The sequence below is a fragment of the Penicillium hordei genome, assembly GCF_028827395.1.
Source record: "Penicillium hordei strain IBT 12815 chromosome Unknown utg000006l_segment0_segment0, whole genome shotgun sequence".
Taxonomy (NCBI): domain Eukaryota; kingdom Fungi; phylum Ascomycota; class Eurotiomycetes; order Eurotiales; family Aspergillaceae; genus Penicillium; species Penicillium hordei.
Window position 1 is genome coordinate 784,894 of NW_026623147.1, and position 26,681 is coordinate 811,574.

At 48.3% G+C, this 26,681-nt stretch overlaps 14 protein-coding genes across 14 annotated transcripts; 7 read left to right on the plus strand and 7 right to left on the minus strand.

Moving 5' to 3' along the window:
• Positions 1 to 352: 352 nt before the first annotated feature.
• N7537_010975 (putative tannase) lies at positions 353 to 2,182 on the plus strand (the record flags this gene model as incomplete). The annotated part of the gene is made up of 3 exons (XM_056902029.1): positions 353 to 741; positions 804 to 910; positions 969 to 2,182. The coding sequence occupies 3 exons, from the start codon at positions 353 to 355 to the stop codon at positions 2,180 to 2,182; spliced, it is 1,710 nt and encodes a 569-aa protein (XP_056747316.1).
• A 153-nt stretch (positions 2,183 to 2,335) lies between these two features.
• Positions 2,336 to 4,752, minus strand: N7537_010976 (putative C6 transcription factor; the record flags this gene model as incomplete). The annotated part of the gene is made up of 8 exons (XM_056902030.1): positions 2,336 to 3,241; positions 3,298 to 3,558; positions 3,612 to 4,045; positions 4,112 to 4,347; positions 4,527 to 4,545; positions 4,600 to 4,625; positions 4,673 to 4,687; positions 4,739 to 4,752. The coding sequence occupies 8 exons, from the start codon at positions 4,750 to 4,752 to the stop codon at positions 2,336 to 2,338; spliced, it is 1,911 nt and encodes a 636-aa protein (XP_056747317.1).
• Positions 4,753 to 5,183: 431 nt separating this feature from the next.
• Positions 5,184 to 6,095, minus strand: N7537_010977 (oxidoreductase; the record flags this gene model as incomplete). The annotated part of the gene is made up of 1 exon (XM_056902031.1): positions 5,184 to 6,095. The coding sequence occupies one exon, from the start codon at positions 6,093 to 6,095 to the stop codon at positions 5,184 to 5,186; it is 912 nt and encodes a 303-aa protein (XP_056747318.1).
• Positions 6,096 to 6,654: 559 nt separating this feature from the next.
• Positions 6,655 to 7,706, plus strand: N7537_010978 (short-chain dehydrogenase; the record flags this gene model as incomplete). The annotated part of the gene is made up of 5 exons (XM_056902032.1): positions 6,655 to 6,854; positions 6,913 to 6,989; positions 7,051 to 7,134; positions 7,189 to 7,257; positions 7,306 to 7,706. The coding sequence occupies 5 exons, from the start codon at positions 6,655 to 6,657 to the stop codon at positions 7,704 to 7,706; spliced, it is 831 nt and encodes a 276-aa protein (XP_056747319.1).
• Positions 7,707 to 8,985: 1,279 nt separating this feature from the next.
• On the minus strand, positions 8,986 to 13,293 carry pmcA (putative P-type calcium ATPase; the record flags this gene model as incomplete). Its single annotated transcript, XM_056902033.1, has 1 exon — positions 8,986 to 13,293. One exon carries the CDS (start codon positions 13,291 to 13,293, stop codon positions 8,986 to 8,988), a length of 4,308 nt encoding a protein of 1,435 aa, XP_056747320.1.
• A 1,441-nt stretch (positions 13,294 to 14,734) lies between these two features.
• Positions 14,735 to 15,197, plus strand: N7537_010980 (putative urea hydro-lyase/cyanamide hydratase; the record flags this gene model as incomplete). Its single annotated transcript, XM_056902034.1, has 2 exons — positions 14,735 to 14,925; positions 14,969 to 15,197. 2 exons carry the CDS (start codon positions 14,735 to 14,737, stop codon positions 15,195 to 15,197), a joined length of 420 nt encoding a protein of 139 aa, XP_056747321.1.
• Positions 15,198 to 15,469: 272 nt separating this feature from the next.
• N7537_010981 (uncharacterized protein) lies at positions 15,470 to 15,813 on the plus strand (the record flags this gene model as incomplete). The annotated part of the gene is made up of 2 exons (XM_056902035.1): positions 15,470 to 15,506; positions 15,551 to 15,813. The coding sequence occupies 2 exons, from the start codon at positions 15,470 to 15,472 to the stop codon at positions 15,811 to 15,813; spliced, it is 300 nt and encodes a 99-aa protein (XP_056747322.1).
• A 585-nt stretch (positions 15,814 to 16,398) lies between these two features.
• On the minus strand, positions 16,399 to 16,989 carry N7537_010982 (uncharacterized protein; the record flags this gene model as incomplete). Its single annotated transcript, XM_056902036.1, has 1 exon — positions 16,399 to 16,989. The coding sequence occupies one exon, from the start codon at positions 16,987 to 16,989 to the stop codon at positions 16,399 to 16,401; it is 591 nt and encodes a 196-aa protein (XP_056747323.1).
• A 556-nt stretch (positions 16,990 to 17,545) lies between these two features.
• Positions 17,546 to 20,938, minus strand: N7537_010983 (nucleoporin Nup84/Nup107 family protein; the record flags this gene model as incomplete). Its single annotated transcript, XM_056902037.1, has 6 exons — positions 17,546 to 17,928; positions 17,982 to 18,109; positions 18,162 to 18,471; positions 18,526 to 20,547; positions 20,598 to 20,841; positions 20,897 to 20,938. The coding sequence occupies 6 exons, from the start codon at positions 20,936 to 20,938 to the stop codon at positions 17,546 to 17,548; spliced, it is 3,129 nt and encodes a 1,042-aa protein (XP_056747324.1).
• A 401-nt stretch (positions 20,939 to 21,339) lies between these two features.
• N7537_010984 (uncharacterized protein) lies at positions 21,340 to 21,771 on the minus strand (the record flags this gene model as incomplete). Its single annotated transcript, XM_056902038.1, has 4 exons — positions 21,340 to 21,521; positions 21,576 to 21,588; positions 21,665 to 21,715; positions 21,769 to 21,771. 4 exons carry the CDS (start codon positions 21,769 to 21,771, stop codon positions 21,340 to 21,342), a joined length of 249 nt encoding a protein of 82 aa, XP_056747325.1.
• A 95-nt stretch (positions 21,772 to 21,866) lies between these two features.
• N7537_010985 (SUMO family protein SMT3) lies at positions 21,867 to 22,543 on the plus strand (the record flags this gene model as incomplete). Its single annotated transcript, XM_056902039.1, has 4 exons — positions 21,867 to 21,993; positions 22,083 to 22,120; positions 22,195 to 22,413; positions 22,484 to 22,543. Coding segments are annotated over 4 exons (444 nt in total), but the record flags the coding sequence as incomplete, so codon positions are not given.
• Positions 22,544 to 23,287: 744 nt separating this feature from the next.
• On the minus strand, positions 23,288 to 23,863 carry N7537_010986 (uncharacterized protein; the record flags this gene model as incomplete). Its single annotated transcript, XM_056902040.1, has 1 exon — positions 23,288 to 23,863. One exon carries the CDS (start codon positions 23,861 to 23,863, stop codon positions 23,288 to 23,290), a length of 576 nt encoding a protein of 191 aa, XP_056747327.1.
• Positions 23,864 to 24,367: 504 nt separating this feature from the next.
• N7537_010987 (uncharacterized protein) lies at positions 24,368 to 24,562 on the plus strand (the record flags this gene model as incomplete). The annotated part of the gene is made up of 1 exon (XM_056902041.1): positions 24,368 to 24,562. The coding sequence occupies one exon, from the start codon at positions 24,368 to 24,370 to the stop codon at positions 24,560 to 24,562; it is 195 nt and encodes a 64-aa protein (XP_056747328.1).
• Positions 24,563 to 25,291: 729 nt separating this feature from the next.
• On the plus strand, positions 25,292 to 26,442 carry N7537_010988 (RTA1 domain-containing protein; the record flags this gene model as incomplete). The annotated part of the gene is made up of 4 exons (XM_056902042.1): positions 25,292 to 25,511; positions 25,582 to 26,071; positions 26,130 to 26,204; positions 26,271 to 26,442. 4 exons carry the CDS (start codon positions 25,292 to 25,294, stop codon positions 26,440 to 26,442), a joined length of 957 nt encoding a protein of 318 aa, XP_056747329.1.
• Positions 26,443 to 26,681: the final 239 nt, after the last annotated feature.

Below are 26,681 nucleotides of genomic sequence, written 5' to 3' on the forward strand. Positions count from 1 at the left end.
AATAGCTTAACGAGTATACAACCGAAGTAGTTGGTGGACTGACCTATACACCTTGGAAGCCGACACCCCTGCAGTGGAGATTTGTGGAGTAGCAAGCTTCTGATAAAATAAGTTAGACTAGACTTGCCTGAAGAACTCAATAATCATTTGTATTCGTGGAATGTTGAACAGTACCCCAGCTTCCCCACAGGTCTGTGGAGAGAGACGGCATAATATTTACCCCAGTGCCAATCACCGAAGTTACCCCGGCTTTAGGACCGCTTGTCACTACTATAGATAAAAAGGAGTCCATCCCCTTTACCTGGGGTTCTTGTATATCTCCCTCGATATAGCTGAGAGAGTGCGGAACATCATGCGGTATTCTCTATGGGCCTATACGCTTGTGCTGGCCTCTGCTGCTGCCACAACAACGTCACTGAGTGACATATGCACCACCGCATATGCGAAGAAGGCGCTGCCAGTAGATGCCATTCAAGGAGTTACTGTTGATCCCTCTTCAATTTCCACAAGTCTTGTCACCAATTTCACCGCTACCAACATCTTCTATCTTACCTCCACCTTCGACTACTGTAATGTGACTTTCGCATACTCTCATGATGGCATTGACGGGGATATTGTTCATGTGCAATACTGGCTTCCAGCCCCAGGGCACTTTAAGAAGAGATATGTGTCAACAGGTGGAGGTGGTTGGGCTATCAACTCGGGGTCCTCATCGATCCCTACTGGTGTTATCGTTGGCGGGTAAGTATTTCCTCTTTTACTTCTCGGTGGCATGAATAGTTTGACTAACATATTGTATGAAGTGTTGGAGGTTTGACCGATGGAGGGTTTGGAAGCTTTACCACCCAATTTAGTTCCGTTGCTCTCTTGGAAAATGGAACTATCAATTGGCAAGCGACATACATGTTTGGTGAGATCTTTGTATTTCGAAACTCACAGCTTATGAGTCAACTAACATAGAGGAACAGGCTACCAAGCCCAACACGAGCTCGCTGTTTTGGGCAAAGAACTAACAAGAAATATTTACAACGTACCATCCAGCGAAAAGATTTACTCCTACTATCAGGGCTGTTCTGAGGGAGGCCGCGAGGGTTGGAGCCAGGTGCAACGGTTCCCCAATCAGTTCGACGGTGTAGTCGCCGGTGCTCCAGCATTCCGATGGGCACAGCAGCAAACCAACCATCTGACTGGCAACGTCATCCAGAAAACCTTTGACTACTACTCGCCCAGTTGCGAGCTCGAGAAGATTATGAACATGACCGTCGCAAGCTGTGATCCCCTGGATGGTAAGACTGACGGTATTGTATCACGATCCGATTTGTGTTTGAAGAATCTAAACTGGGATTCCATCCTGGACGCTTCTTACTCCTGCCCTGCCGTTAGTGGTTCCTCGTACGCGGGCGCCACACCTGCACAGACAGGCAAGGTATCTGCCAAAGCCATCGAAGTCGTCAAGGCCTTTTGGAATGGTCTTCACGACTCCGACGGCAAGCGAGTTTACTTCAACTACCAGCCTGGCTCGACTTTCGAAGATCTTCAAAGCGCATATGATTCGTCCACCGACAGCTGGGAGCTTGACATAAGTGGTCTCGGTGGCATGTGGATTGGCTTGTTCATTGATCTTCTGCAGGAGACCAACATTCCTAGCTTGGACGGCGTGACCTACGATACCCTGAAGGAATGGATGATACTTTCCCAAAACAAGTACGGAGATATCTTCCAGACAACGTACCCAGACTTGTCAGACTTCCAAGCCGCCGGTGGAAAGGTTATCCACGTCCACGGAGAACAAGACGACTCAATCCCTACTGCTTCTTCAGTCCGTTACTGGGATTCAGTCAGGGAAATTATGTTCCCCGATAAGTCATACAGTGCAGGTGCGGCCGCTGTCGATGATTTCTATCGACTGTTCCTCATTCCTGGCGTGGGACATTGTGGCACCAACGAGTACCAACCCAGTGCGCCATGGCCACAGACCACTCTACATACTCTTATTGAATGGGTTGAGAATGGCAAAGCACCGGCGACACTTGCCGGGTCTGGTGAGATCGAAACAATCTGTCGTTGGCCTCTTCGCCCATTTTGGACTGCGAATGGGAAGAAGTTCCAATGTGTTTATGACCAGGAATCGATTGATAGCTTTAGTTACGATTTGGATGCGTACAAGCTTCCTGTGTACTAGTGGACAACCTGTCGAGTAAGACCTGCTTCTTTCAATTACATGGTTCTATAATTGAAGTTACGCTTGTTGCAATCTGCCAAAGTTTTCAATCACTTGATGGATCTCATCCTCTCCTATTGCATCTCTTTATTTCGAAGTAACTTCTCTATCTACTCACCCTGGTCTAGACCATCCCGGATCATTGTTGACTGGAAGATAATCAAATGGCTCAACCTCGCCAGTGCCGGGAAACCCACTAAGTCCTTTGAATATATCATTGTCCCACGCCGAGTCATTGAAAAACATCTGCAGAGTAGGATCGATGGCCAAAGGCGCAGGACGCATCCCCGGGCTCTCAGCTAGGTCTTCAAATTGCAAGGGACCAGTCTGGCAGCTGGGCTGAGGGGTTGATATTGCTTGCGAAGATTGAGATCGTTCCCTTATTCGATCTAGTACCGCTAGACACCGCATTGCAGATTTGTTGTTACTGCTTAAAGAAGCTAGACAGTCTCGAGCTCTTGAAATGGATGACAACCATAGCTCCTCGCTGGCTTCCACCAAACTGGCATGGATAGGTTGAGATGGACGAAGATGATGGATACTGAGAACAACAGTTGCTTGAAACAAGAAGTACGTCGCGTACCAGCTGAGACCAGTGTGAAAGATTTCAGGGTTGTCGTGCCTAAAGGTGGTGATCTCCTGGATTGTTTCAACTGCCGTGAAATGACACATGCCTTGAGCTTCTTCTTTGTCGGAAGGCAGATTACACGCGCGCTGACTTGCCCACCACAGCATCATTCGCAGATTTTGTTCTTTCCAAATGATAATAGTACGTGGTCCCCGAAACCAGCTGGGAACATCTTGAGCCGTAAAATATGGGGGCAACGATAACTTCCATGCTTTGAACTGGCAATTGATAGAGCGGGAGGTTTTGAGGTCCCAAGAAATTTTGTTCGTGGAAGAAATCAATTCACGGAAAACAACGTTTCCAATTGACGCCAGTCGTGCCTGAGCGATTATAGCTGAATAAACCGTGGGTTGTTGTACAGGAGGGGGTAGATGAGACTCCAAATTACAAGTCTGCAAAATAATGTTAACAATTTTAACAATGCATCATAGAGCCCTTCAAAACATACAGAATCGTCGATGTTTCGCGGTAAAAGTGTCTCAATAAACGAGTCAGAGATGGTCAGTGGCCTCCCAGTCGTCAGACTGAGACCACTCTCAAAGCAATACACAATCCACCATACTACCCTTCGTCTTTCATCGTACAAAGTATCCGCGATCGCTCCTCCGGGGGGTTCGCGATGAAGGCCCAGGCCCACAGCCATCCTATACGCAATGCCAATGAAGTTGTATCCTGTGTTTGGACGATCTCGTTTCTGGAGATAGTTGCCCTTGAAACAGATCAGCAACCTGCAAGGAATAGATCTCGGTGTAGGAAGCTAACCATCAGTAAGAAAGCCTGGACGTTGAGCAGTGTTCCGGACTCTAGCATGTGCATTGACATGCATGATCGTGCGGCAGTATAATATCCGGATTGCTCTCCCTCTGAACCTTCTGTCAAAATCCAGTCACCGATTGCGAGGACAATAAAAATTATTGGATGCCAGCTTGATCGCGGATGGATCTTGTGACGAAGTTGGTACTGCTCTCGGAAAGTTCCTTCATGCAAGACTGGATACGAGCGATTATACCACATGAAGTATGCATCAACTAAACTATCCAAAACAGCCACATTTGCAAGGTGTATCGATATGCCAGGACTACCAGTCTGATTAGGTTTTGAGGGCGACGTATTTTCTTGTTGATCAACCTGGGGGTTTGTGGGTTCTGGGATCAAGTCTGAGATGGCTTGGAGAATGGTGGTACCAGAGCTATTCCCTGTTCTAAGTCAATCAAGGTATTTCAGACTTAAACTTGGTCTCAACCTTGATTCTGCGTTCTTACCCAGGTAACCCGACTCCGTTCCGCTCGCCGGCAGTGACGACATTCCATCCAAAGGGCTCTTGTGTTGTTCAGAGGGAGCAGCCAATGATGATTCTTGCCACTCGAGCCTATCTGGAAATTCAGTGCCCTCAACATCTGAGTTCAAGCCATGGGAAGTGTCAAAAGATGCCAGGGAATATCCTTCTAAATTGACAGTACCCTTCAGTGCAGCTTCAACGTCAAGGTCGGGGCTGATTCTATGAATAATAGATAGCAAGGCAGAGCAACGAGCCTCCGCTGCATCCAGATTCCTATGAGATATGAGCCTGGTGTCGGAAAGAAAAGGCTCATGTGAATGCCTACCTTCTCGTTAAGGGTGTTCGGGATGGGGCAGGACCGAATACACAAATCTTCCTAGTACGAGCGCAGTAAGTACACGGGGAGGACCCAGAGCACTTTGTCGGACGTCAGTGACCCTGGTTCGGAACGATGTGATCAACTTATCTTACCTTGCTTTTGCGTTTCTGTGAAACCACTGTTCGTCAATAGCTGATCATGCATATTACGAAGAATCCCACATACCCTACACTCCTCACACTAGTAATTGTCAATAGGCAATACGAAATGACAACGAGGTCGGGGTATTACCGCTTGAAGCCCATGAGAGGCTAGATTTGCCCTATCCGCTTTCGGCATCATAGATACTTAGACTTCACGGTCAGCCGTGCTCCGAAACAGGAGCCAGTTGAGCTGTCAGTGCGACCGATTTTTCGACCCTGACACAGTCTAAACAACCACAATATGAGGATATTGTTATCAGCCAGGCAATCGCTCTTGGCTACCGATATGTTCATGGCTGGATGACTTTATCGGGCCGCAGTCCTCCGACGCTTCTGCATACGAAAAGTCGGACTCCGCACTTGTGCCACTTTGCCTACGCAGTTGTAGAATACCTATGCAATACGAAATGTATGATTTTAGAATTTACATACTTGGAGATTATAGCCAAGAGTCAAATGAAAAAAGTCATATTGATGACTGTCTATTCTGTACAAAATCCGGCTGTAATCATTAGCCCAGCACTATAACTCTCCTAGAACACAATTGCACCGCCATCAACCACAATATCCGAACCATTTATATAGGTACCTGCCGTACTTGCTAGTAGCACGACTGCTCCCGTCAGTTCCGACGGGCTACCCATTCTACCAGTGGGGTTCCGCTCAGCCCATATCTTGCGATGCGTGGCAATTCCATCGCCTTCGTTGAGAATTGTATCCATGTATCCAGGGCTTACACTATTGGTGCGAATACCGTAGCGAGCCCATTCGGCAGCCAAGCAGCTTTTGAGCATAAGGAGGCCAGATTTGCTAACATTGTATGCCACCTGTGGCTGCGGGTAGTTGACACGGTGTGCCGAAATCGACGCGACAAAGGTGATTGAGCCTTCAGTTCTTTGCTTCATCATTTGTCGGGCCGCGGCTTGGGCACAGATAAATGAACCGGTCGTGTTGATGTCCAGAACCTTTCTCCATTGAGAAACGGGCATCTCGAGTGTTTCCACGCAACCGACTACTCCGACAAAAGTGACAAGGATGTCGATTGAACCAAGCGCTCGAACCGTCTCCTCCATTGCCTTTTGGACGGCGTCCTCGTCTGTGACATCGACCTTTTGTGCGAGTACCTTAGCGGTAGGGAATTTGGTTTGCATCTGCGCAATCTCTTTTTTGGAGTTGTCCGGATTGATATCCAAGATCATGAGTCCTCGAAGGCCGTGCTCTAGGAGAGCATCGCAAGAGTGAAGGCCAAGTGTTCCAGCGCCTCCAGTGACGACAGCATTTCCTTTAACGGTGAATCGTTTCTGGGCTCCGATAGTAGCATCGGACTCAATAATCGAGGCGGGGGCTGGTGTCATGGAAGAGGCACTGCCGTTGCTGAAAAGCATGGAAGGCACGACGCGTGAGATAAGGGCGTCGCGCCCAGGAAGGTTGCCTGAAGATCCCATGTTGGCCACTTTGGTATTTGTATATCAAGGTGAAAGATAATCCTAGAAGAGAATATCTAACAAAAGCAACAATGTCAATTTATTTAAGAGCCAACTTATGACAACGTCAGCTTCGTTGGCTCCAGTAGGAACATTTTCACAAGTAGAGTCGGGCATCGGTCCTCCGGCTTGACACACTTTGAACTACCTAGCCTAGACAATGATTCCATGCATTGAGCAGAACCTAGAATAGCCGTTTCTAGATATCACCGTAGCGGAAAAGTATGGTGCATGGGTTCTCGCACAATCGGAGGTTAACGTGCCGACGTGTGTTTGACAGGAAATTCATCATTGGGGTAAGGGTTCAGGGTATCTTAAAATCAAGTTGGACAATTCATACCTTAAAAATCCAACTTACCCAAAATACAGGATAGTATCGGGCGACAGAGAACCGAAAATGAGTGGGCCGTTCGGTGCTGGTCCGGGAGTCAGGTTCACTATAAAGAGGATACTGATACTGTATGGATGTGCTATCATCCCAACCCAAATATCTGTTTCACATTAACACCGACGTATTAAAATGTCTATGACAATCCAAGATACTGCACATGTGCGGAACGGATTCCCGCGTCCATTCCCCAATACCCCTACCAATGTGTTAGAGCAGCTTCGCATGACCGGCAAGGTCGTAGTCGTCACTGGTGGTGCCGACGGTATTGGTCTGTCTGTGGCTGAAGCAATCGCCGAGGCTGGTGGAACAGTTGTTCTTTGGTTTAACTCGTGAGTGAAAGGCTGACCACATAAAATTTAAGAAACTCCACCTGACCGTCTATCACAGAAACAAAGCTGCTATTGAAAGGTCCCAAGACCTGGCAAAGACGCACAATGTAAAGAGCGCGGCATATCAAGTCGATGGTGTGCATTTCCCGCTTTCGAACCCTGAACGGTGATAAATATACTGATACATAACACACAGTTTCTGAGTCTGAGCAAGTTGCCGAGACCATTAAGAAGGTTGTAAAGGACTTTGGCAAAATAGATGTTTTTGTTGCTAATGCAGGTGAGCTAAACTAAATTCGAAACCTCGAATGAAGATGTGCTAACATTCCTAAAGGCATGGCCATTTCCAAGCCCATCTTGGAACAGACTCTGCCCGAGTATAAGAAGCAGATGTCGGTGAATGGTAGGGGCCCTCTAAGTTTGAAATGAGACACCAGCTAAAGTACTACAGTTGATGGTATCGTTTACTGCGCCAAGTCTGCCGGCGAGGTATTCAAGCGCCAGGGTTTCGGCAATCTTATCATCACCTCCAGCATGAGCGGCCACGTTGTTAATGTTCCTGTTGACCAACCTGTCTACAACGGTTCAAAGGCCTACGTTACTCATTTTGGCAAGTCGCTTGCCCGTGAATGGCGCGACTTTGCGCGAGTCAATATCGTTTCCCCCGGATTCTTCGATACCAAGATGGGAGCCAGCCCTCTTTGCATTCAAGAAGCGTACCGTATGTCACCTATGGGACGGCAAGGCCATGTCAAGGAGATCAAAGGGTTGTACCTCTACCTTGCTAGTGATGCCTCCACGTATATGACAGGCAGCGACGTCCTTATTGATGGAGGTTATGTTTTGCCCTAAAATATGACAACTATGACAACTATGACAACTATGACAACTCGATATAGCAATTGAATCAAGATGACCAACTCCAACCCTGGGAAATTTTGCAACAGCAATGCTCCTGTGATAATATGTATCACAAAGTCGGCTCGCTGTCGTCCGACAGGAAGCTACAGCTACTAGTCCGCTTTAGGAATGTCTAGCACACCCCTCTCGTTCATCTGGTCAGTTAGTAACCCCAGTCCTCACAGATCTCTAGTGACCTGATTGACAGGGAGACACCACTAGGAGGGTGGGTCAAGACCTACTTTGTCAGATTTCTGGTGGTTGTCTCTTGGTATTCCTTTTGGTGTGCTTTTTCATACATTCCCCCTTATTGGTGCTGTAGCTGGGAGGATGAAAGAAAAAGGAATCACTTGAAAGATCTAGAATATAGTGGAAAAAACATAAACTTGATGTGCAAACCAACTTCTTCATATAACATTGATGTGATTGTCGGCATCCTGCCTGAGCGACTTGTATTGTTCCAACAGCTTCTCTTTGGTTAAAACACGTCATCCAGGGGCCGTGCTAATAATATCTGTATATTTTCATTTTATCCCATATTCTAAACGGCGCTTTCAAGCTCGTTATAAGCTCACATTTAGTAGAGATGTAGAAATGTATGGTGTGAGTTCCTACGCCGTGGTTGGTCATTTAAAGATATAATGACCCGCTGTTCGCGCGGTATGGATCTCGAACACCCGACATCATTGGACGATCTAGTATGTGACCCCCCCAATAGTGGAGGACTAATCACAAAAATATAAAAACACCCATCTGTTCTCTGGTATATCACCAAAAGTACATAAACACATATGAGAAGGAGGGAGAACACCTTGATTGACAGCAGGAACTACAATACAAGTTCATAGAGAGCATGTGGAGTAATTTACAAAGAACGAAAGCGAGAAAGAAAGTGGTATCTTCAGAATCTAAGCATTTTACAATCAGGAATAAGAGAAAAAAAAAAGGAAGGAAATGAAATGCTAGATGGCGCGGAGGCCTCGTATACGCCAAGAGATATCCAAAAGAATAGGCCAGCCTGGCCACCGAACCCAAATGCAAATGATTGTAGGGACCCAAAAGTACAGAAGAGTCTATGCTTAATTTTCAACAGTGTTGCGCCGAATCACCCATTTCCAGACACCAAAACTAGAGCAGTAGAGTTTTGAGTCAAAGATGAACTAGGGCATAATAAATTAAAGTGTCCCCGGCGATAGGGGAGAAAAAGAAAGGAGTAGAAGGCGATGTGGGCTCAGACGTGCGATTGAGAGAGACTCGATCTCGATCTCGATCGCTGAGACAAAGAGCGTCGGCCACGGCTAGAGGGCGCGCGGTCCACCGACGGGGCATGCTCGAAGAATGGAGTCAGATCCGGGTTTTGGCTCGGGGGTGTTTTGGAGGTAGCGGAGTACTCGTTCAAGATACGGTCATCAGCAGCGGTATCCGGGTGAACTTCAATGCCTTGCTCGCGATCAAGGCCGCTGTGAGGGCCGCCGTTTGTCGGGAAGCTGATCTCGGGCTCGTTGTGGGCTCGCTCGATGGGAGACCATCCAGCAATACTACCAGCAACGATACCTGCCATAGCAGCGGCGGGTCCGAACGTCGAGTTTGATCGTGACCGCGTGTTCCGTCTAGAACGAGACTCGGGGGTAGCCGGCTGTGGGGTCGGGCTGCCGTTGTCGTTGTCGTTGTCGCCATTCGGCGTGGGTGGGGCAGAGGAATCACGAGAGCGGGAACCACTGCGGGACCGAGGAAGAAGTTCCTGAGGGTGTTGCAGCTTGTGGCGGATGTGGCGCAGACGTCCGCCGCGGACACTCTTAATGAAGGCGAGCTGATCACGAATTTCTTCCAGGGCGGGGTTCCATTCGTAATTGCGGTCCTCGTCTGAGATAACCAATTCGGGACCCTTCTTGCGATGCCAAAAGTGGGGCACAAGCCTGGCGGCGAATTCATCCGGAATAAGACGGATGATCACGGCGATGGGTAAGGAAATTGCTCCGAGTACAAGACTCACGGCCCACTGCGAGCCTTGGTCAAGACGCTTGATAGAGAAAGCAGCGCCACCAACAAAGACGATCAAGATTTGACCTCCAATAATGATGAGCTGAATACCAATGAACCAACGGTTCTTCCAGATACCTTCCAAAATGTTGAGCTTGTTGTCAATACGACGAGAGTTGTACTGGTTGAAAATTTGCATAAAGACGAAAGTGTTGAACACCACAGTCTGCAGGTGGCCGTGATCCCAAGAGAAAATCTTAGATCCGGCGAAATTCAGAACGAAAGTTACAACCAGCTGGTAGATGGACTGTCCAATGATCATCTTCCACATTGTCAGAGTGATGAGTGGATCGGATTTCGATTCGGGTCTGCGGTCGAGCACTGTTGGTGTAGGAGGGTCTGTCGCCAAAGCGAGAGCGGCAAAGGTGTCCATGATCAAATTGACCCACAGCAACTGTACTGCGCTGAGCACTGAGTCTTCACTATCACTAGCAACTGCAGAGACGAAGGTGAGAACAACGGCGGTGATGTTGACAGTGATTTGGAACTGAAGGAACTTCTTAACGGCGTCACAGACTGTGCGACCCCATGCCATAGCCTTGACGATAGAGGCGAAGTTGTCGTCCATGAGAATAATGTCAGAGGCCTCTTTGGCAACTTCGGTACCAGTGATACCCATTGCAAAACCAACATCGGCATTCTTGAGGGCCTGGGCATCGTTGGTGCCATCACCAGTGACAGCAACAGTCTCTCCAAGCTTCTTGAGTTGGTTCACCAGGATCTTCTTATCGTCGGGGCTAGAGCGGGCGATGACCTGGAGTCTTGGGATGATTTGGTTCATTTGGCGTGAGCTCAGCTTGCGGAATTTGGGACCCTCAATGGCAATGCCACCAGGTGTGTAGATACCACACTCCTGGGCGATAGCCTTAGCGGTTACGATGTTATCACCAGTCACCATTCTAACAAATACTCCAGCTTTTTGACATGTGTACACTGCCTCGGTAACACCTGCTCGGACAGGGTCTTGGATACCGAATATTCCCAACATTGCCATGTCCTTGAAGATAGGTTCGAAGACTGCCTGGTTGCGATCGGTTTCCGCAGTAGGAGCCCCACGGGGTGGCCATTGTTCGAAGTCACGGTAAACCAGAGCAATGCATCTGAGAGAGCGGGTGGCGTAGTTGTTCATAATGTTGTCCAGTGAAGTCCTCTCCTCGTCAGTAACAGGAGCCTCCGACAGAGAGTCAGTGGGGTCACGGACGATGCGGGTCGACTTGGCCGCTAGAATCTCCGCAGCACCCTTGACTAGCATTCTGTATTTTCCATTCTCTAGCTGGACCACCACTGCCATGCATTTGCGGCCTGAGTCGAATGGGAACATCTGCGCGAGCTTGCCGTTTGCTCTCGCTTCGCCAAGAGCGCCCATCCCGAGGTAATCCCTAGCGAAAGTCAAGAGGGCAGTCTCTGTCTTGGATCCAATGTATGTCTTAACTCCGTCCGTCTCGCCTTCAAACGCGGTTGAGTTGTACACAATCGATTGGAGTAAGACATCCTTCACCGAGGACGATAGGGTAGAAACGAAATCCGAGGGGGTTATTTCACTCTGGTCATCGGACGAGACACCAGAATACTTTCCGAACCGAGACGTGGTACCCAGCGTCGCAGCCACTGCAGTCATTTTATTCTCCGTCAAGGTTCCAGTTTTGTCAGAGCAAATCGTGGTAGCATTACCCATAGTCTCACAGGCTTTGAGGTAGCGAACCAGGTTGTTGTCTTTAAGCATTCGTGTGGTAGCAAAGGCCAGAGCGAGCGTGACAGCCAGTGGTAAACCTTCAGGTACCGCGACGACGACAATTGTGACAGCAACAATGAAAATCTGCAGGAATGCTTGACCTTTTTCATCTGCACCACCTGTGATGTCCTTGAGGCGAACCAAAAATTTGATGAAAAGGACCACAAACAGCAACAAACCAGAAGCGAGGCCGAGCTTGGCAATGTACTCAGCCAACTTGTTGAGCTTAGTTTGCAAAGGTGTTGTCTCGCCCTCCTCTTGGAGGGACATCATCGTCCGGCCGTAGGTGGCGTGCATACCGGTAGCAGTGACCAAAAACGTGCCGACGCCCTCAGAAACCTTAGCACCGGAAATGATAAAAGGATCCATCTTCTTCAGGTCGTCGTGTTGCTCGATTGTCCGGTACACTTCATCGCCTGGAGTTTTACGGAGAACGTCAGACTCGCCAGTAGCGGAAGATTCGTCGCACTTGAGGTCGTGGCCTTCGATCAAGATCCCATCAACTGGGACCATATCACCAGGTTCCAGAAGCATCAAATCGCCAACCAAGACATCGTGGATGTTAATTTCCTCCGTTCGGCCGGACCGCGTCACCTTGACTTGTCGATTTTCCTTCTTTTTGTTGAGGATCGCAAACTGTCGTTCCTTTTGCCAGTCGTTCGCTGCACCGACCGTAACCACGATGATAATGGCCACGAGAATGGCCAAACCTTCAACCCATTCAACGCCAGGTTCATCGGGATTTGCTGGATGGAGCGATTGCGGAATTCCCACAGCAAGTGAAACTGCAGCTGCAACCGTCAATAAGATCAACACCTTATCGTTGTAGGCAATCCATGCAAGCTCCCAGATAGACTTCAACTTCCTCTCTGGAAGCCTATTATCCCCGTAGACACGTCTGCGGTCGAAGAAATCTTCTCCGCCCGGGGTTACGATGGAACCCTCGGCGGCGGGTGTCGCTGATGTATTCGGAGAGGAAGACTTAAGTATATTTTTCTTTGGCGAGGAAGATGAGGCGGGTGAGGCAGGTGAAACAACGTCGTCAAAAGTAACTGTTCCGTCAAGGGTTGTCTCATCAACACTCAAGCCGCTTTTTACATCAGTTCGAAGCCCTTTTTCCAATCCTCGCAGGCCGCCCAACGCGTGGAAGGCGCTAAAGCTTTTCGGGTTTAGAAGCTTGTTCAGCTGACCAGGGGAAAAAGCAAACTTGTTGTCCTCAACCTCGAACTCGGATTCGCGACCAGGGTCCGGTGTCAGGGCATCCTCATCGTGTATGTCGTTTATGGCAGCGTTTTTGGCCAAATCAGATCTCGATTCGTGCGATGTTGAGGGCACGTATGTTTCGCCGCCGTAGGTGCTCGACGTTTGGCCAGTCTCGTCCGACTCCAAGGAGTTGCCTCGGGAACGTGTTCCAGGAACAGAAAGGAAGTTTGAGTGTGCCTCAGGCGCCTTCGTCTTGGGCGATGAGATGTTGTGTGGAGAGGTTGGCCGGCTCTCTCGTTCCCGAGCTTCGGAGGAGGCATTGGAGCGAATCGAGGCTGTGGACCGCATATCCGTGGGGGAAACACTGCCATTGTTTAGCAGTGCTGTTGTGTCGGGGGCTTGTGCATTATCGGTGTAGGTCTGTGATCCTCCAGAGAGGACTTGGATGGGGGGGTGTTCGGTATCAGGGGAGTTGACGGCCGAGGTGTCGATGGTAATGGTCGGCGCGCGCTCTCTGCGCAGGGTTGATTGGCCCGGCTCATCTTTTGGGCGCGAGTCAGACATTGTGGGAGTGTCTATTCAATGCGCGATTCATGCGTGGCACACACCCTTGTAGACGGGGTAGTTCATATGGATAAGGAGAAAGTAGAGAATGATAAGGACTCCATAAACTCCTGAACTCCCCAGGTTGTAAGGTAAGGGTTGAAAGAGTGTAAAGTGTAAAAGATAGGAGAGGCAAGCGGCAAGCGGCAAGGTAATACTTGCCCCCCCGTTGGAGACGTCAATTGTCTCTCCACCCGACGATCGAGAACCTCGTTACGGGAGTACCCTAGATTACTTAGATTACCTGGATTATACCTAGAGTATACCTAGAGTATACCTAGATTACCAAGTTTATACCAAGTTTATACCTATATTATACCTAGATTATACCTAGATTATACCTAGATTACCTACGTAGCATTGGATTTCTTCCCTTTTTTGCCTTCAATTTCTCCACTTTAGGTATCCGCTTGCACAGCCCCGACTACTGTACTACTGTATTTCTGATTAGATTACAGTAGACTGTGTACTCCATATAACCCATGATATAAGCCATCATCTTATAACATTCCTGTCTGTAAAAAAATTAAGAAAATTCTTCATGTTTACATGGGTAATTAACGAATAAGGAGCAAATCCCGCAAAGACCAATACCAAGCTATATAGCGCCTGCACTGCCTCACTTGCCAAGACATGGACATACTCAACATCCTGATTCGGCAAAATAAGGGGGCAATATGGAAAAATCAAATTAAAAAATTCGAGAGCTTGAATAATGTTGGATAACGTGGATCTAATTTAAAATGAAAAAAGATCTAACAGATTCTATTAAAGCCCAGACGTTATGTATTTATCTCTAATCCAGCCTCTTAAGATGCCCTTGAACAAAGTGGTGACGTCCCCTATTTACAACGATGATCGACGTTGACGGAGTCCGACGTAGCATGTGCAAGACTTTTCCTTTTTCATCTATAAAATCAAACTCTGATTTCTGGAACTTGACGGACTAGTAAAACATCCCAAGTCTAACTGGTTTCTCATGCCAAGGAACCTGCCATTGGGGATGATAGCACCACATAAACATGGACTCAGCCACACTCAGACCACATCTGATCCTTGCATCGAAGCATCGTACGGCATACATCAATGTACTTCGTAAACACGTTGCATTAGACTGGCTTAAGCACCCATTAAACCTTAGAACCGTTACACGGGGCACATAAAGTAGACCTAGCTCGGTCCTCTACGACAATCCAAACTAGCCGGATCGGGCATATATAACTACGTTGTACAAGATATACCTCCCATACCACAAATTTTCCATCAGCCCCAAAGTAACACATGAAATATATCAAAAGATAGCACCAAATCTAAAATCCTATTCTCAAACTAATCCCGACAACCCTCTCATCTCCCAAACATACAGAGCCCAATCAAAACCAAAAAGCCTCAAAAGTAGGAAATGTCCAACCCAACCAACAAACACGGCCTCACCGCCGCCCCGGCCTCTGCCCAAGACCTCCTCACCAGTTCACCTAACCCAGCACCAACCGTTCCCCTCACCCCAATCCCAGAAACCACACTAGCACAGCGCATCAATGTCGATGCACGCACATACCTCCCCGACCAGACCTACAACCACTCACAACGATTGTATCATTTTGGACTTGCAAACGATACCAATTCCTGTTTGCAGACTGGGACTTGGGACGATGAGACTTTCCTCCTCGCTTGTTTGTTGCATCTGGGACCACGGAGGCCAATATCACCGCTATCGGCTACATTATGAGTTCTTTGGCGGCGTGTTGGCATTGCGTGTTTTGCAGAGTGCTACCCATGAAGACGAAGACGAGGCTAATGTAGGTGTCCATGTTCGTGAGTGGGGGAGTCCATCCGGGCTTCGGGCCCGCGACGGCCCCGCGTGAACACAAGAGGGTTCGTCTCTCGTTGATAATATCACTGCTGTAAGACAGTTGCTGCAGTTGGTTATGATCTTTGATATGTATATGCTTAGTTTATCGGCTGACGGCTCTACCCGCACGGTCCAGGTGTTCTGCTTGTATATATGTGCGCGCTCTATATCACTGCATATGTCCCCGATACCCCAGATCACTGCCTCTCCCTTTGGTGTCTATGCCTGTGTATCAATGTGTTTCATTTCAACGAATTAACCTCACTTTATATTGATCTAGATCTCATGGCCCGCATTATCAGGGGCGATCTGCCGCAGCACCGTATCTGGGAAGATGCTAGACATGCCGCAATGACCTCTCTTAAGAGCAAAGCCTAAGGGGCAAAGTTCCTAGGTATACTATCGTTGTACCTCGCACTCATCTGGCTCCCGATCTCCTCAACCTCGCCGACGAGGAGTATGACTCACCCAATGCACTCAGCCAAGCTACTACTCGTGATTTGATGGCAGGTCTTGGGGTTCCTCAATGTGGAATGTTCTTTGAAGGGTTTGAGGGCCACCACGCCCATACCAAGATCATCCCAATCCACGAGCCTTCTCCCTCCCAGCAACTCGATATCGCTGTCTGAGGCCCCGCACTCTATAGCGAGGATTATCAGGATATACAACCACCTAACTGGGACCAAATGATAGGGATGAGGCCGTGCTGAGTCTTGCGGAGAAATTTCGGTTTGAGGTTGAGGCACTGAAATTCCAGCGTGACGGTAGGGGCCAGACTGTAGGCTGGAATATATATAAATTTGAATGCTCTATTGTGCTGTGAGTCTTCACTTGTTATCCACATCCTGTATTCAATTCACAAACTTGCACAATTGCTACCTATACAGATTCTATAACTTTACCTCCATCACGTCTGCTTACTTCTCACCCACTATCAATGAAGTTCTATTAATTTACTAGGCTGGACTTTATTTCCCCGTCTCTTACTTGCTCCAACTGTCGAATCCCGACACTCTCCAACATACCAGTAACGATCTAGTTGTAGCTGCTGGTAAGACCCTGACAACCCGATGACCCCCTTATTCAAAGATTCCTTATATTTGATTTTCTTTTTGGTGCAAATCAAACTGAGAATGGGCAGGAAATAGGCCCCCATAGCTGTTCCTTCTAGTAAGCCCAAGGGCGCGCCGTTGCTTACCCCCCATCCCCCCATCTTATAACTCCGGACAAACACCGATGATGTGCTCACATATCCGCTTCGCCGCCTCCTCTGGCGTGAAATTAGACACATCAAGTTCCAAATAATTTGGGTGACCAGTGAAACGATGTACATCCCCCTCACGGCGGAACTGGGTGACAAGCTCCACGTCAGTCAGCTTCGAGTGTAATTCTCGATCTGACGAGACCAGGCGCTGCATATTGGTCTTTTCGTCGCAGAAGAGCAGGATAGGTACAAGAACGGCACGACGTGCTTCTGCAGTGGCGAGATATTCTGCGCACACGGCCGCGCCGAGGTCGTCGTCGCTTTGGAAATCCGTAAAGATGTAAGTGGTGTTGAATGTTGCGGGCTCGTTGGCGAGGGCGGAGAATATAGAGCTCCGGATTCCGCGGCGGAGGTTTTGATAGCCTGGCTGGGTGCGGTGGAGAACAGCGTCGGCGGGGTTTATTAGGAGGTGGTTATGGACGAGTTTGGCGGTGGGGAGTTGCTTTTGGAGGGAACGGGCGATGGTGAGCTTTCCGACTCCTGGGAAGCCATTGAGATGTACTATCGGGCGTCGTGGTTCAGGGATTGATGAAATAGTCATAGTGGGTGTAATGTGGTGGACAGATTGCAGTATGGCTAGCAGAGTTATAGAATGACAAAATGACCAAGTTAGAATGATAAGGCTTGGGACTGCAATATAAGAAAATGATGGTGTCACCCAGTTTCCAGGACAATTCTTTGTTTGTATAGATTAGTCTAATCAGAGATGATTTTATTGGTCATATCCAAGCTGTAGGGCCACCAAGCTTTACCTTGTGCAGGAACACTGAATTTTACACTCTCAGAAGTTTCAGCTACGAGAACTGACCTGCATAAAAGGGAGGTCAGATTGCAGCCCTTGATGAGAGAGTCAGGTAGATCTAAACTAGGTATTTTGAATACATGGCTAGGACGACACAGGAGTATATTGTTGACAAAAGACGATGTGGTGCATTCGTAGATGTCCTATTGACATGTAGTAGCTGTAGTAAACGAAGTAACCTGTCCTCCTTCCATATTTGACCCAGTTTCGTTCATACCAGAGCCTCGCCGTTAATAAAAAACTCAAAACCACTCAAATCCCATGCTAATGTACACAGAACAAATCACCGCTAGATCTACTGCTCCCGATCTGCGGACGATACGATCCCAAGTCTCTTCTTTTCTTCTTCAGAGATCGTGACATCCCATATCTTCAGTTCCTGGCCCTTTTCGAAGGTGGTGTGGTCCATTGGGGACTTGCGCTGGCTGGAGTCCCGGATGACCAAGGCCTTGCTCGACAAAGCGAGCACATCAACAAGCTCGGCCATGCGTCGTGACTTTGTAAACGCACGGGTGATGTGCTCGTAGTTTGCAGCCCAGATAGACACAATCATGCAGGATGTCAACAGGTCGTGGCGCTCGAGGGTATGACTGGCGTAGTACAAGGCGTTGTGCCAATCGAGAAGTAGCTCCGGAATGTAGGTCGTCCGAATATGTTCGAAGTCTTGTTCTTCCTCGGCTGTAGGAAACAGTTAGTCTTGAGATTCCAATGCGAAAACATCGAGTACATACCATCGGTAGATGTGGGTAGCCAGTCTTCAACGACCACTGCGCCAACCCAATCTTCTAGAATAGTCACGCATTCGTTCATGTCTTGACCCATGCCCTTTAAGGTGCCCGAGTCACGTCGACGTTTGGTCCTGGGTTGGTTAGCTTTGATGGTGAGATGAAATAGGGGAAGGAAGGACTCACTTGGACATCTGCTCGTGCACCAATGCAAATTGCTCCACCGCATCAAACCCGAGAGCCAAACTCTCCAGATCTAGAACCCTATGAGCTTTGTAGTATGCCGAAACCAGTGCAATGTTGTTGGAGCCGGAAAGACTTCGCCGGTGGAGGCTGTTTCTCTTTGATTTGGTGGGGCTAGTTGGCGTGGTTGACTCGGTATTTGCCCCCTCTTGCGGAGGCATGGAAATGATATCGGATCCGAATTTTTCGATTGAGATATCAGCCAACCGAATACGGAAACTCAACTCGCGAGCAGCGGCAAGCTTATCAGCAACTAGTAAAAGTCAGTCCGGACGGTTTCTCAACAGCAAAAGGGACAAAAACATACGGAAAAACTTGCGATATAGCCAGGATCCAAGATCGCAAATCTTATCCCACTGGCCATCAATGTAGCGAAGCCACTCCAGACTGCGAATCATCCTGTCGTCTTCAGGAGCGACGGAGGTCCCAATCAAGTCGGTCTTGGGTGACACCAAAGCCCGGGAACCATCAGGGCGTCGCAGCACTCTCGAATAACCAGTGACCCCTCTAGAATGTTCAATCGCAGAGACATTTTCCTTCACCCACGACCATTGAACATCAAGAACAGTTTCCATGTCAATGTGATGTTTCCGCGCGAGCCGAACTTGCTGTGTCTTCTCTTGTGGGTCAACAATTTCAATGAGAATCTTGGATAGAACTTCGTGTCCCATTTGCGCGGGGAGGAGAGACACGTAAAGAGGAACAAGGTGGAATAGACCCCTATCTTCCAGGTTGGCAATATGTCCAGCCACGATGACCGACGCTGTTTCAACGAAATGGGCATCCACGCGGGCGTAGCCCCTGGCACTGGCCACAACGTAAACATGAGATGCAATTCTGAGAGCTTCTTCATCATCAGCGGCTATGAGGAAAGATTCATCTACTGGCTTGCGCGCAATCTCCGGGATAACAGAGCTGTTCCCATACTTGTCGGTGCTGACCTGAGATACAGCGTGAGCCAGAGAAGTGAAGAATGTGTCGTAGCCTTTGCTGAGAATCGCGGCCTGGATGTTGCGGAACGGATTACGTGCTTCGCCGCTGACCCGGTCGTTGCCCCTGAGATAGACAAGGAACTTTTGAAGTTCTGCGTGCCCAGCCGGTTCCGGTATGAATGCCACAGGGGTGTTCGGGGAGTGGCTCAGTTTCCGCTGGAATTGTTTGCAAAATCCTTGATAGCGCGAGAGTACGACGCGGTTGAAGTACACGTAAAGGAAGTCGTCCCAGCTGCGGCAGACACTGGCCGCAGCATCGGTTTCGCCAGAAAGCAAGGCGTAGACCGCTCGCTGGAATTCATCGGTATTTGGGTCGCGTGTTAGCGCAGAGCAAGCGGTGCGCCATGAATCGTGGGATCGGCTGTTCATCAAACGTGTGTGGCCATCGTCAGATGGGTATCGAGAACTTCCTGACCTGGGATCCACACTAGAGCCGCACAAGCTGACGGCCCTCCATCCTTCCAGACGAGTCTCTGCCCATTCACGAATCTTAGTCCAGTTCTCGCCCTGTCTGAGCATCTTCCAGCAAGTTATCCAGGTGGCGCGCTCGAAGAATTCGTCCTCCTTTTCTAAACCGTGCTTCTGACGAGTAATGGCATCGGGGTCAAGTTGAGTGACTAGCGGTTTCTGTTCAACCTTGCTCAAAAGCGAGCGCGAGATTCCCGGGTCGTTGGGGTCGAGAGGCTGTGGCCAGGCGCGCAAACGTTTGTGGCCCTTGATCGACTCTTTGGTATAAAGCCAACCGGCTGTCCATGATCCTTGGCCCCTTCGCGATTGTTGCTCCATTTCCGCGATCAGAGTGTCGAACTCTTGGCTTCCTGTCTTGGAGGTCTCCTCCAACCATCGCATAGCAACCACACATTCAAGGCCATATTGGTCGGCATTGAGGAACTCTTCCCAGATCTCGCGATCGCTTGAGTAGCGGTGAAGGTTCTGGAAAGCTGTCTGTCGTCCGGCCTTGTAACTGGCCCGGCTGGAGGGGTCGTCAATACTGATCAAGTTGAGTAGGAGGCGCCAAGTGTCGGCCTCGAGTTGTAACCGCCGTATCTCCTCGTAATTCTTGGTGTCTTGCGACCCGCTCGACCGGAAGCCTGTCTTTGTCCGGTCCACGGTCTGCTGGGTCTCAATTTCCTTGATCGCATTGTTCGCAATGTCGCGGTAGCTTTGCACGAGCTTGTAAGCTGCCTGGGCGCTGTTGAAATCGTCGGTTGAATTGTCGCGCTTGAATTGATCTAGCTTATCAGCAAATGCTTCGATCTGGCGAGTGACGCGGTCAGCTGTCCGGCGAAGGGGGTGCAGTGCTTCCTGGGCGCCTGCGGCGGTGAACAGCGGGGCATCTGGGATAGAATTTAGTAAATGCGATTCAGTCAGTAGCTCTTGGACCAACCTTGAGACTTGACCGAAACACCAAAGGCAGACTGCATAGAAGGCTCAGGATCAGAAACATCGGACCCGGTCTCTGATACGGTGTCGCCATCCATATCTTCGTCCATGTCCTCATCCTGATCTTCAGATTGGTCTTCAGATTGATCTTCCGAATTCATTTCCTCGTCCTCCAATTCTTCATCCTCATCGTAAGATTGTTGCGAATCATCGTCAATACTGATGACCTCAGTTTGCCTCGGGGCAACCTAAACAAAGGGTTAGAAGATAACAAAAAGCAAAGAGAAAAGAACATGGGCACACCGGTGTGAATGCCCCAGCAGCCGATCGAGTTAAAGGCGCCATGATGGGGAAACTTAGATAGAAGGGAGGAGAGAGAGCCCTGGAGAGGAGCTCTGTGGAATAAGTTGTGTTTGTCTCTTTTGGTTTTCGCGTTGACAGACTAACCCCAAATAGGACTAGCGGCAACACCAGAAGCTATTTGAACGAATTTTCGCCCGCGCCCTTCTGTCTTTCTTTTCTTTTCTTCTCTAATGTCTATAGGCTTTCATTAGAGTCTCGGTATGAAAACTCAATTTTCGTACAGGTCCATGAGGCCTCTTTGCGTGCTCACGATTGTCTTATAATAAATGCAGTTCTTCAATTAGCCTGGGTTCCTCCATATGGAACCTCAGACCGCAAGGGAATTGTGACATCCTCCATCTTCGACATGGGTCACTTGAAACTTAAAAAATACATAAAAGGCCTCACTGCTTCTCTGCTGCTTGAGCTCGTTGCTTCATCTTCAGCCGCAGCAAATTTGCTTTAGGGCAGCTGAGGGTAGACGCCTGGTCACCTTGCGCTTGGTAGAAGGCATTACAGCATTCGTACAAAGCATCAATTTGTGCCTGGCATTTGTCCTCATTAAAGGAGTTTTTCTGCAAGCAATCTGGCTTTGGTTAGGCCTTTGTTTTGTATGAGTATGCTTTCAATTGGGAAATACCTTGAATGGCGCACTGTTGCATTGTCAGTAAGAGCTAGCAATACCACTTAGGCACTCTAAATGGACGCTTTTAGGACAGGGACACATACAGCACGCGGTTTGCAAGGTTGATCGTGTGACAGATCTTGCTTTAAATTACCCTACAAGGGTCTTTAGCATCTAGGCAATATGTCCACAATGATAAATTTCATACCATAATGCAATTATCAAAGACTGTACTGTACAAAGAGTTGTAGACACACTGTTCCTTAGAAGTGACGAAAGTGATAGAAGAGCCAAACGCAAAATAGATTCTCCGCCTTCAGACCGTGGGGCGAGTGCGCTATTCTGCCGCCGCCGCTGTCTCTTCTTCCTCTCTCTTCTAACTTCGCCGTTTCCACAACCTTCACTATCTCGCTTCCGAGCTTTCGTCTTCTAGGTGAGTACTTCGTAATTCAGTTGTGCTTCCCCTTCAAAGCGTTGAAATCGTGGTTAACCATCTTTAAACTCTTCAGGCATAATTCAAAGCCCCGCTTGAACAGGTTCCTGAACTCGCTTCTACCGTTGTAAGCATTCTGCCTCGTCGCCATTTCCGTGTCCCATACGGAGTAGCCGTCTAACGAAATCCAGACCACAACAGTCATTCATCATGTCCGACAAAGAAGGCGCCGCTCCCGCTACCGAGCACCTGAACATTAAGGTGACTGATAACAACAACGAAGTTTTCTTCAAGATCAAGCGCACAACGCAGCTGAAGAAACTAATGGACGCTTTTTGTGAACGTCAAGGAAAGCAAATTTCCACTGTCCGTTTCCTATTTGACGGCACCCGGGTTCGCCCCGAAGATTCGCCCGAAACTGTACGGATATTCCCCTCTCTTTTTTCGCCATCCATTGGTGTCTCGGAACTTTGAAACTGACCGCAAATAGCTCGATATGGCGGATGGTGACACCTTGGAGGTCCACCAAGAGCAGATTGGAGGTTGCTAGGCCACAAGCTCTACATTCTAGAGTCGCACTTCCCAACGAAACGAGGCTGCTAGGGTGACATACGTGGGGGATACGCTAGGTCTGGTGGCCAGCAGTGGATAGAGGATCCTCATTGACGGCCCATGGGCGAAGGGGCGGCGTTCATACTGCTTTTTTCTTTTCTCTTATGAATGATGATTATCAAAGGTCACCTAGTCTTCTTTGCAGACTTTGAGGGTGCTTTCACTATAACAGGTTTCCCTCGAGGTCAACACGAACACATCGTGTAGACGTAGTTTTATTTTGGCCTAGGCTTTGTATTTAGACCTAGGACTCAGAAACCGGGGCTTGTGCCAAACTAGTAAAAACTAACCTTTTCTAGGAGAGTGGAAATGTTATAACATATTGTCTCGTTTATTGCCTTGAATGGTATATTAGATCTTGATGCAAGTTTGCGCATCGATATATACTATGTGCGCTTTTGTACATTGGGCCTTTCCATCACTGGTCGCCTCAAACAACGAGTTATCAATCAATTCCAGGGCCAGAGAACCCGCAGTTGATTGGCCACCTGTAGACGGCTGTTCCTCCTGGGCTATTAAAGTTCAAGGAAACACACAAAACAACAAAGAGCCACCTGTTCCTTGGTCCACGATAATCCACCACGCAGGAAGACATATAAACAAGTCCAATCCAACAATATGTACACATATTATCGAGAGCCAATCGCTCCTAATATGATTCAAGATTTCCCTTCAAAGTAACCTAACTGTTCCAAATAGAAGCCTTCATCTTCTCTTCCTCCTCTTTAGCTTTAGCCTTCTCTTCGCGCTCGCGATCACGCCTCCGAATCTCCTGTTCCTTAATTGAGCGATCGTAAGCGCGCTGCTGCTCCGTCCGCTTCGGAGCGCGGATCCCCAATGCACCGGCGATCAACCGCTCCGCAACAGCAGTCTGCTTCTCCGGGCGACGGGTAGGAGCTCCCCGCGCCGAAGCAGGGGAAGTAGCTCTCGCCGTCCACGGGTTGGAGGTCTGCGGGGAGATAGGTGTAGGTGGGGGATCTAGCGGTCCCTCGGCGCTGATGGTTGGCGAGAGTACCGAGCTAGCATCTTCATCGTGGGGCTGGGCTTCCTCGTCTTCCGGGGCGGAGAGGTCTGCTTCGTCTTCCCAGGAGTCTGCGACGGGTTTGCGGGGTATTTTGGGATTGGACTTGATATTTGAGGTCACGGCTGCTGTTGGGAGCTTGTTCACATTTGGTCGGGAGATGTCTTGCACTGGGCCCTTTTCACCTATGGATAGGTTGCGGAGTGAAGATTCGAGCTCGACGCTTAGATCAGACATAGCACTGGCACGTGGAAGTTCGGGTGTAACAGGGAATAAATATACAAGAGGGGTGGTTAATGGTTAACAGGAGTATTAAGTATACCGTTCAATTTAAGAAAGGTGCGAGTCGGCTCGAAATAGAACTAATGGCGTCAGCGCCGGGTCGCATCCTTGGTCGATCGTGGAGAAAAAAAAAGGGCTAGACCTTTCTGGTTCGGCTTTGTGCCTCAGGATTGTCAGGCATCAATGTGGCCTTCTATTTTTATTTCAGGGATAATAATGATAATCGAACATGTTTTTAATAAATTCATAAGGGGTTTAATGTACTTATAGCGACTTCGAAGCACATAATGCCAAGTCCTCATTCAATCCCTTATATTGAAAGCCCTGAAGCCAGCAAAAAAGAAACTGGCTTATAGATCATTTCCGTATCTATATGGAGTATTAAGCTATTGGTAACCTGGATCAGATGAAGCGATATAACAATAAGAGTGCGGAGCAGCACCATATCTAGACTAAAACATGGAGTACGCTATTGCTACTATCGCCGCTCTGGCCAGCCTGGTCGGCCAAACCATCGCCTTGAAAAGTACCGGGGTCTACGAGATACAATTCACAGGCTCTGGAGATGTTTGGGAGATTCAACAATCCATCGGTGTCAAACATCTTGTTGAGCTGGTACACCCGGAAGGCACAAAAGCCGAGCACTCCGCCTAGTCGCTCCCGGTCCCGACTTCTTTATATAAAACCTCTACACAGAGGGGACGCTTGCATGCAAACATCAGCGAGAAGTGGACACGCTTCGAAACGATGCACAGATCCCTAATAATTCAACTAGAACCCAGATAACCCGGTAATAGGTGTAGCTGCGGGGCCGGGGGGCTATCATCCGGATCACAGCAACCCACTGACTGTGGCTGCTACCTAGACCGGCTTCAATGGTATTACTGCTGATCTGGGTTTAGGCTGTCTACAGTTAATGAGTTGGACACACTTAACCTTTGAATCGGCCCATTTGAGGCTTTATTCTAGCAGGGAAAAAGTGCATCCACCGACAAATTGGAGGCTCTGCAGATCTTAGCATTTACTTGTAAGGCCTCACCATTATACAAGAAGGGGTCTAGGTTGTAGGGTAAATAGGAGTTTTAACTAGGCAGTGAAGATAGAACAATCTACTATACTTTGAGTGTTTTGGGTTTGGCTAATAAACAGTAAACAATGGTTGCCCTGGAATCATCCCTTTCATGCGAACTTGATTTATTGTGGTCAAGAAATCTGGGCACCATGGGTCTTCAAAGAAAGATATATGTAAGAAGGATATGTGTACATCTATGCCTATTTATATCGTTCTTTGACATACACAAATATTGAGAGAGAAAATAAGTTGGTTTCTCTTTTCTCTTCGTGACTTCTATACAAAATATCCGAACATATTCCCTTGGAGTCATGGTTGAAATCCGTGCTGCGGCCACCAAATGCACGGAGGTGACTCCTCAGTGCCCGGTTGAGAACACCATCTACGGCTACGCGCCCGACTTTGTGTTCAGCATCGAATTCTGTTTGATATTCGGTGTTTGTTCTGTGATACAGCTCGGCCAGATAATCCGATGGCGCCTATGGTCTTTTAATGTTGCTGTGCTTCTCGGTTCTTCGACTGAGATTATTGGTACGTCAAATTGCATTGCAAGAGAATGACCGGTCAACTGTTCTTGAAAGATATTGACAAAATAAAATAGGCTATTTTGGTCGGATATTGCTCAACCAAAACCCATATTCATCTGTCGGCTTTAAGACGCAAATTTGCACTTTGACAATAGCACCCGCTTTTTGGTCAGCGGCCATATACTTGACGCTAAAGCATGGCGTGAACGTCCTGGGGCAACAATACTCGACACTAAGGGCGAAGTGGTATCCTTACATCTTTGTCACCTGTGATGTCATTTCGTTGATTCTCCAAGGCGCTGGCGGTGGCCTTGCGGCAGCAGCTAAGACATCCGAAGCCAGTGATATGGGCAGCAATGTCATGCTAGCCGGGATCGTTTGGCAAGTTGTCACCTTGACGGTATTTGGGGTGATGTCGGGCCACTTTCTTCTTCGTATAAAGAACGCCCCGAAAGATGGATTGACGGTCAAGGCCCGAAAAGTTTGGAACAGTCGCAATTTCTGGGTGTTTTTCTGGGGTATTTTTGTGTCATTCGTTACAACTTATATCCGTTGCATCTATCGGTAAGTTATTGGCTAAATCATCTCAATTTCTGCTAAGTACTGATATTGGGGTTCCCAGTATCGCGGAGATGGCCGGTGGGTGGAAAAATCCCATAATGCAGGAGGAACTTGATTTTACTATCCTTGAATCACTGTAAGCTAAGTTTCGACAAGGTAACCGGTTAGGCATTTGAAAGAGCTGACATATTATGCATCCTAGAATGTGTGCTATCGCTGTGATAGCCCTATGTGTCACCCCTCCAGGGTACTTCTTCCCTCAAATGCGTTCAGATTATGCTGGACCAGTGAAGGAAGCGAAAGAAGTCAAGGAAATGAAGGACCCTATTTTGCTGGAGCCAGAGCGACGTTGCAAATATCAGGGGTTTATTTGATCCTCGCGAGATATTACGTGGACTGCCTTTTGCCGAGACCGTGGTACTTTTGAGGAAATTTGATCATTTATATTGAAAAAGCTTCCTAAATATCTAGTGGACGATATTTCTCCTATGTCACTTTCATATTTTATTCCTCTTGAGAAAATAGATCAGGCCTTGTAGGCTCAATACTGGCTAGCGAGCTAGACGCTTCATTAAATCGTTTCATGAAATTGAGACAGAGATCTATGCCGATA